Source organism: Colletes latitarsis, chromosome 3 (genome assembly GCF_051014445.1).
Source record: "Colletes latitarsis isolate SP2378_abdomen chromosome 3, iyColLati1, whole genome shotgun sequence".
NCBI classification, from domain to species: Eukaryota; Metazoa; Arthropoda; class Insecta; order Hymenoptera; family Colletidae; genus Colletes; species Colletes latitarsis.
In genome coordinates this window covers 30299447-30308485 of record NC_135136.1, presented here as the reverse complement: position 1 = coordinate 30308485, position 9039 = coordinate 30299447, and the positions used below count along the sequence as shown (strand labels likewise).

Sequence of the window (9039 nt, the reverse complement as noted above, 5' to 3'; positions counted from 1 at the left end):
TACAGAAAATAAATACAAAAAAATACCAGGCAAATAATTATTAATGATTTATTATCTTTATATTCTTGTGACGTCACAGTGCATAGCATCGACTTTCGATCAATCGATATATTCGATAGTGTCTCTTAAAGATGAAATGTCAACAGATGAACTTTTTACAGTTGCAATTGTTGTCGACTTTAGTAAATTTGTTGCATATGTTTCTTAAACGTAGAAAACGAGAAATATATATGTTTATAGAGTATACAAAAGCATTAATGTTTCACGATGTTTGTACTTTATGTCGTGGTTTACTGACTCCCACTAAATGATTGTTCTAGTCTATTATTCGTTTGAACCTTTTCCTTATGTATTCTAGAATATTGTTGAAAAGTAATTTTATTCTTACCATTGCTAGCATTTCTTAACCAAGAACAGTGATTCGATACCCTTGTGTTTTGGGAGCTAGGTCAACCTGTGTTTATATTCTTAACTGCAGGCCTCTCGACTTTATCTTGATGTTGGGCTCGTGAATTCCTTGTCACGTGACACGATAACTTATTGCTTTACACGTCTACACTATGCTTTGTTTGTGCCCTTAATTCGTGCGTTAGGAAAAAATTTTGCGTATGATGTCTATTCTATACTTCGTCTATGCCTGTACTACAGACTAATAGTCTGAACTGCATACAGTATGTATTTCTTACCATTACTGTGTCAAATCCAACGTTATCGACACAGGATCAAGATAGATTTTTATGTAAATCTAGTGAAAATTAAAACAAATATTTTTAGAAAATTTACTGTACCCAAAAAGAACATTGATATGAGGAAATGATTGAAACTCAGATGAAAGCTAATATTTACACATTATGTCTTTCTATAATTAGAATTAATATATCTCAATCGCTCTAGTTACTTTTGTGTCGCATGACAGACTGCTTTGCATTATGACGTCACAAGGGTGAGGGGCTGGCAGTTAAGAATATAAACTCAGCCTGATCGAGCTTCCAAAACACAAGGATATCGGATTACTGTCCCTGGCTAAGGAATGCTAGCAATCGTAAGACTAAAATTACTTTTCAACAATATTCTAGAATATACAAGAAAAAATTACAGACGAATAATAAACTAGAATAATCATTTAGTGGGAGAGGGGAAAAAATTAATGCTTTTGTATATTCTGTATATATATTTGTTGTTTTCTACGTTTAAGAAACAAGAATTTAGGAAACAAATTCAACACATTTACTAAAGTCTACAATAATTGCAACTGTAAAAAGTTCATCTGTTGATATTTCATCTTTAAGAGACACTATCGAATATATCGATTGATCAAAAGTCGATGCTATGCATTGTGACGTCACAAGAATATAAAGATAATAAATCATTAATAATTGTTTCCCTGGTATTTTTTTGTATTTATTTACTGTATTTACTTTATTTATTTTCAGTTATTCGAGATATACGGTTTAACCTATCATTTGGAAGCAAACACCGAGAGTCGAGGCGAAGGACTACGCGATCACTTCACTCCACTCCCCACCTAGTAATCCGCCCTGTCCTATCGGTTCGTCATTCGTTCTTCGGAAACTGGTGTGATGGGATACATAGACAAGATTCGCGTCTCATAAGGCACGTACATTTTATTTATTGTCATCTAAACGTTTCTAATCGCTACTAGTGTTCTCTGCCACACTCTGTTGGTGCTTTCGTTTAATTTTAACATGCATCTATTGTAAATTCAGTCGAAATCGTGAAAAAAGTTGTATCTGTTTCGCGCGTTTTCTTCCAAATCTAATCGACATTAATTATCATATTTCTAAACAAAATTAACATCTCATAAAACATATTCCAGTTCAGTTGATGCTCAACTAAGACATAGGTACATTTATTTTATTGCAATTTGATCGAAATTTGTATTTTATTTTAATTACGGATTTTGCTGCAATTTGACTGGAAGGAACGCTACCAACGGATGCAATCGACGCCATGATATTTAGGAACGAGGGAATGTGGAATTGAATGTTACTACAATCTACTTTATTGTAACACGTGAGTGAGTACCTATAAATATTTATATAGTTTTGGCTTTTCATCGATTTACTATTTAATTTAGTATTAAATCGATAAATAGACAAGTCTGTGAGGTAACTTAATTATTTTTGATTTCTGATTACAGTTTCTATTTCAGAAATTTTGATGACCGCGTGCAATGCGGTCGATAAAGTCAGTGATTGTTGCGTAGAATAGTTTGTTGGTTTTCGAAGCACAGTGGCTTCGAGTAGAGATTCGTTTGCAGTTTATGTACACGGGAAGATCGAGTCAGTGTTTATTGCGCAATCGTGAATCTTGTTCAGAGTATTGGTGCTTTCTTTGATTTATAAATCGCGAAAGTAAAGTCATTTGATCGCCGATGTTGATTTTCGGGTGCGTTAATTTATTATTCCTGTATAGTCTCCAAGAATTTTTCATTCCAAATTAAAATTATTTATTACCGGTATTAGAGTCAGTGTATCACTGAAGACGAGTTTTGGACGATGCTTCGCAACCGAAAAACGTAAGCAACATCCTACATTTTTCTATGCACGTTTAAAAGAAAATGATATCAAATTTGGTTATTAGTTTGAAATTTTCTAAATTATCAAAAACCTGTGATTAGTTTTGAAAGTAGAATCCTTTATATCAAATTGTGAAATTTATATAATCTTTGCGATAGATGATAATTTATTTTTTTGTTCTTTGTAGTTTTTGGATCTCGTCCTTACGTCTTAGAGACCAACAGGACCATGCAGACGAGTTCTCTGACGACTTTTACTGGGCAGCAGCATCGTCATGAACGTGTCCCAGAGGAATTCCCCGTCGTAGTCAACGAACTGTAAGTTGCATGCGATTTGTATTCTTCCGGTCCCTAATCACGTTGTAGGACGAAAGGTCCGATTCAACACAGGTGACCGCTTGTATACGTGCTATCTTTAGGCAAGTAAAGTGACCGCGAGTATAAATCATACCCGTTAGTAGTAACGTTTATTGTCATATTTTGTTAATTCAGGCTAGGGTCTTCTTGTACTACATGTTTCTTAAGTATCATAAATAAAAGCTTCACACAGTAACGAATCATTTTTAATAAGAACATTTATAAATGAAAATATATTAATTATTTTCACTATCACATGATTGAATACATATTAAAATATGAATGTTAATTATTTATTTTCTTTACTTATTTTTTATCTTCGTTGCAAAATCATGATTCTAATAATACTGTTCGTATATTAATATTAATTGTTTCTTTAATTATTACAAAATGGTTTTTTGTTGATTGGTAATTTTTTGACTCAAAGAAGCAAGCATTTTATACTATTTTCATTTTTTTTTAATTTACTTTGACGACAGAATCGACCGAGAATAGTTGAATATTTGTATTAATAATTCCTAAACTTTTCAAAGTAAATTATTTTATTATAAAAACTTGATTAATGCTTTTCCTTTTAAATAATTACATTTTAATTACCATGATTTTCTTTAATATTAATATTTTTCGTCGTTTTTGTATTTTAATATAAATATATTTTGTCTCAAGAGTGGGCCCTCAACAAATGGCTTTTTATCTTCATCTTCAAATTAGGAGGAAGAGTTATTCTGTATTACTACTATGTCACTTTACTTGCCTGTAGTTGTAGTTAGTTTGTTTCTTTGGTTGGTTCACATATGCATGTACTTTGTACATGATTGCACCATACATACCAGACGTCCCTCCCCTGTTTCAGGTTGCTTGTTAACAATTTACGAAACTTTAAGGCAATTACAATAGTTAATACTATCGTATTTGCCAAGAAAAATTAAATTATTTAAATATATCGGCTGATGGCAATACGAGAAATGTCGGATTTAATTATGAGGCCCCATATTATTTCATTTAAGATAAGTCAATAGCTTTTTCCGAGCAATATCTTTATTTTTCTACAAATACAAGTTTGTCATATGTATTTGTCTTAACAGTACATTCATAAATATGTGAATATAACATTTACATGCGTTTTTGTTCAAATATACATAATATAGTACTATTTAATGCTCAAGAGGCGAGTAATAATAAATCGTCATATTAATAAAACAGTAAACATGTTTAATATTAGTAGAAAAGAGAGAAATGGTGTTATTAGAACAAAGTAAAATGAGACTAGTGAATCAATCATTTGTGCGTTTATCTTACGATCGTGATATTTGTTGAATTTTCATCATTTTATTAAAGTAAAAATTAAAATCTTCTGTCGACACAAATAAATTTATAATATCCCTTTAAATTACATGTTACAGCTAGGGTAACTAAAGTATTTTCCAAGTAATTTAACTGTTATTTGAATGCTAATGATTAGAAAATATAATACATACGATAACATCGGGAAAATTACATCTTTACGAGTAATTTATCTCCTTCATTAACGTCATTAGAATGATGTGGTAATTATATGACTTTTATTCCCTTAAACCTAAACATTTTACTACAAGTAGTACACATACTATTGCTACACTAAGTTGTATGTACAAATCCTAGTAGCGTTACTTAAAACATATGGATTATGCCGCTTATGTTAAACAGAAATTTCTTTCCTATCAAATACATAAATATTTCCATCTCTATGCGAGTGTCTTTAAGATTAAGGTTCGAGATTGAAGATAGAAATTTCCATTTTTCTTTCGACATTATGACACTTCTATTTGGAAAATAATATCCTTCAGTGAGTTCGTCGTGAAAGATGAACGATTCAGCGTATATAGAAAATGGGATTTCTTGTCTGAACTTGAGTCAAAATTATAATACATTAAAATATAAAACAATAACAAATTCTAATAATAGATTGAACGATGACATAACACATATACGACAATGAAATATTACATTTTCAAATGATAATGGGAAATATACAAATGTTGGCAATATATAGAGTTTTCTAAGAAAAGAATACGTACTACGCGAATTAAATTAAATACATTACAACTAATACCATTTCGCAACGTGTTGCACAGAATCTGTTTTTTCTTAACAGATTCTGCATGAAAAAATAATGATACATACAAGATTAAAACTAATGTAATTTCATATACACATACATATATATATATTTTAAATATATACTATATTAATCGCATAAATTATAGTGTATGAATAATATTAACATGCAGAAATTCGGAAGGATCATGAGCTTGACATTTTTTCGTTATTGAAAAATCTGTTTGCATTTCACCTGATTATACAATTGATCAACACAAATTATAAGATATATCGAGAGAAATCAAGTTTGAAAAATCTTTAAAATGATAAAAAAAACTTCAAATAAAAATTTAGAATCCCTGTATATTTCTTTTATGCGATAATGGAGACTTATACTCTAACATATTGCGATATACTTGCACTTCCGTTACATATTATTGTACAATAATGTTTCCATCTTTTTACATGATTCACATATACGAAAATGGTACGTGCTATCCAGAAGCTTCTGCACATGAGCTAATGTTATGTAAAAATATATCGTTGAATGGATCAATATTCATTTATAAGTTAGCGTAAACATTTTCATGTACGGGGAAACATATGGACGGCAGAAATCGTATGATCACCATCTATACTCACGCATAAATAAAGAATTCGAAAAATGAACGGCCTACCATCGAGTTTCTAATAACATGATGAATGTTAACTGGCAATGTTGTATAATTTTGCCTATGTATGGGTAAAGTAAATTTACTTACAAAGCAAAATTGAGTAACGACACAGAAGAAGCGTGAAATAATTTATGCAAAAGTATATAATATGACAATCTCTTTAGATCCTATTATTTTAGTAAGATACCGATGTACCGTTTGATACAAAAAAAATTCACAAAACAGAGATGATATATTAAATACTATCGAGAATTCTTAATTAATTTACAACACAGCATCTGAAATCTCATAAACGGAAATCATAATTTCAATCCAATATGTATATTGATTATATAGCGACATTAGGTAATAACAGCAGCAATAGTCTTATTACATATTATAGCAACAATAGTAGTGATAGCAACACTAGTAATAATGACAATAGTGGGAATCTACTTATATGCAACTAATAACTATTTAGACCGTAAGTGCAAATAAAATATATCCACCTACTTCTAATTTACGAAATAGACAATTATTATACAATACCTTTTAGGAACTTGAAATTCTATAATATCGCATTTTATAAACATCTATCGTCATTTGCATTAAAATAATTAAGCGTCGAAACGCTTCAGTTCTTTTCTTAGAAAAGATACGTATTTGAAATGAAGTGAAATCTTGAAAGGAAATTAATGTCTGTAAATAAGTGTTTAAACTAACAAAAAAATGAAAACAAACTAAGTAATTTCAATATCTCTTTGTACATCGCTTCATCTTTGCAAATAGGCATTATTTAACAATTATTGCAATGCTTTGAAGTCTTTGATCGCTTGATTGCTGATCACAAAATTGAATTTATTTTATAAAGAATATATCACCTATCACGTTTCTATGTGATACATGTTGTTCTTGTAAAATATGTATATGTATATATATATCAATTAATATTGGAATATGGACTATACATAGAATGTATTAATAAATTAATGTCAAGATATGAAATATATAGGTTCAATTAAAATATTGATCCTATAGAAACTTCTACTCGTAATATACTTACTACGAATATTTGTTCATAAACGCATATGTTTGATAATGATTATACTTTGTACACAAGTATAAATAAATGTGAAAACAAGTGAAACAGTATGCTAATATTACATTATAGTTGATGGGTGTATTTCATACGTGTTTACACTTTTGAAAAAATATATACATGATCTTTAAAATTTAGTCTTTAACGTTAGTCCCGTTTACTTTGTACAATATTTTACACTTGATGGTGTAATATCACCTATCATAATTCTGATTCAATAGACGTGTAAGACATAAGCGTTGCTTTCGTATGTAGTTCCAGCAAAGAATGTAGAGATTTCTTTGAAAATCGCAGGGTATTTAAACTGTCACCCATCAACTATCAAATATTTTTATAATATTTTATAATATCCGATATATCGTCGACGAGGTGAGAAAAATAGTACGAATACTTTCCTAAATAACGAAAAGAAAGTTTTAAATTCTACTGTATTATTTTTACTACTTGAGTTTGTAAGATCTAATCATTTTTGTTAATAATTATAATCGTCGCACTACATATTACATTGCAATAACATATAAAACACAATTACAGTTTGATTTTATATATATGTATATGTGATATTTATATATAAAATCAAATATGCTGTATAGAATTTTATACTTGGAAATATCAGAGACGGAATACGTTACGAAGGCACGAGAAGGTCCTGGTATTTAGATTCAACAATATTTCAGACAAGAAATAGAAATCTTGACATTAAATTCCCTGTGAATTGTAATATCGTTAAAAAATTATTTATTCGTCGCAATCTCGGTAGAAGTGCAACGTATATTCCGAATAATCGACACCGTGCTTATTCTTACAAATATTCTGCAAAAAACAAAATGGAATTAGTTCATAAATGAACGTGTCAATACGTTGATAAATTGTTCATACGGTACAAGGATAATTACCTCTTGTGGTTGTACAGTAGGTACACGAAACCTCAATGTTTTCCTGAGATAATGAGCAACATCGAGAGGAAATAATTGGTCTCCTGGTTGACTGTTACTTTCAATATATTGAGCTGGTTGCTGCATCGTGTATTTCTGACCGCATACCATGGATTCATCCAAGCCAGAAATTGCTGGCAATGAGCATTGTTGCACTATTTGCCAATACCAAGGCATTCCGCTAAAAGTACAAGACACTTAAAACGCTAATCCTTTCTTACCAAAACAAGATAGTGACGACACAACGAATATACAAACTCACACAAAATGTAATGTAAGATGGGTGTCTGGCATATATTTAGACAAAGGCACGACGCAAGTAATATTATTCTGTGCATCCTGCGACGACGCAGAGCAATACTTTTGATCAAGAGAAGTGTTAAAACTGTCTGCTACTATCCGCAATTGTGGTTTAGGTTCCGGTGGTAGTGATCCTGCGGCATTACTGGCAACTTCCCCCCAGTCACCACCACCAGTTTCCCTTCTTGTTCTCTTATGTAGATACTTATAATTATTCTGAAGTATAAATGTACAAATCTTCAATATAATCCGTTACGAATCACTTGTAACATTAAATATTTATACTATTATTTTACCTCTTTCACGAGCGTTTGTGTACTTGGATCGGATGGACTGATACCGTTCTGAAAACCTTTGCTTATCTTACGTTTCTCTTCGTGCACGTTCAATGGCTGTTCTATATGATCTGCTGAAAAACGTAATCACAATATTTTCACATACACTAGTACCGACTGTAGGATTGCTTTAGTGTTTATACAGGGAAACATTTTAATGGGAGATTCTAGAGGCCAAAATAAGACGAAAATTAAGGATACTAATTTGTTGATTGAGGCTTCGTTAAAAAGTTATAGAAACATTTCCGGCCACACAGTATATTTTCGGTAAAGAATTTTTTTCTCGAAACCATGTAGGATTTCAGAGGTATGTGTATTGACCAAAAATGATTGTAATTAACCCCCACAACTGAAAATAATTTTTTTAGAACGATTTGAAATTTTTTTTTTTCGACGAAAAATTTAGGCACCTACCCCCTGTCGATTTTTCTTAAAAATTCGTTTTTAATTTTTAGTAATTTTGTTTGACGCCCTACAGAAAAGTTGTCTAATACTTTTTTGTAGGTACCCATGATCTTTACTTCAGAAAAAAGTTTCATTGAAATATATCCACTATTGTAGAAATTATGGCTGTTTGAAAATTGTACCATTTTTATGGGGTTTTCCTCATTTTGCGAGGTCAAGGATCAACTTTCCGATTATTTTTGCGACTTGTACATATTCTACACTAAAATACGCGTAGTTTGCTTTTTTAAACATTAAAATCGTCCAATCCGTTCAGGAGTTATGACGTTTTACAGAT

The 9039-nt window shown here is 30.7% G+C and overlaps 1 protein-coding gene across 6 annotated transcripts in view; it reads right to left on the bottom strand.

Moving 5' to 3' along the window:
* Positions 1 to 3916: 3916 nt before the first annotated feature.
* The window catches only part of LOC143340552 (myelin regulatory factor), a 136975-nt gene continuing 131852 nt past the window's right edge, over positions 3917 to 9039 (bottom strand). For 5 of the 6 annotated variants that reach the window (XM_076762657.1, XM_076762660.1, XM_076762661.1 and 2 more), the window contains exons 15-18: positions 8259 to 8371; positions 7925 to 8178; positions 7624 to 7843; positions 3917 to 7540 (exon numbers count right to left, since the gene is read on the bottom strand). In XM_076762657.1, coding sequence (XP_076618772.1) covers positions 7466 to 7540; positions 7624 to 7843; positions 7925 to 8178; positions 8259 to 8371 — 662 coding nt within the window. In that variant the 3' untranslated portion in view covers positions 3917 to 7465. The remainder of the gene's footprint in view (positions 7541 to 7623; positions 7844 to 7924; positions 8179 to 8258; positions 8372 to 9039) is intronic. The other variant, XM_076762658.1, reaches the window with a different exon arrangement.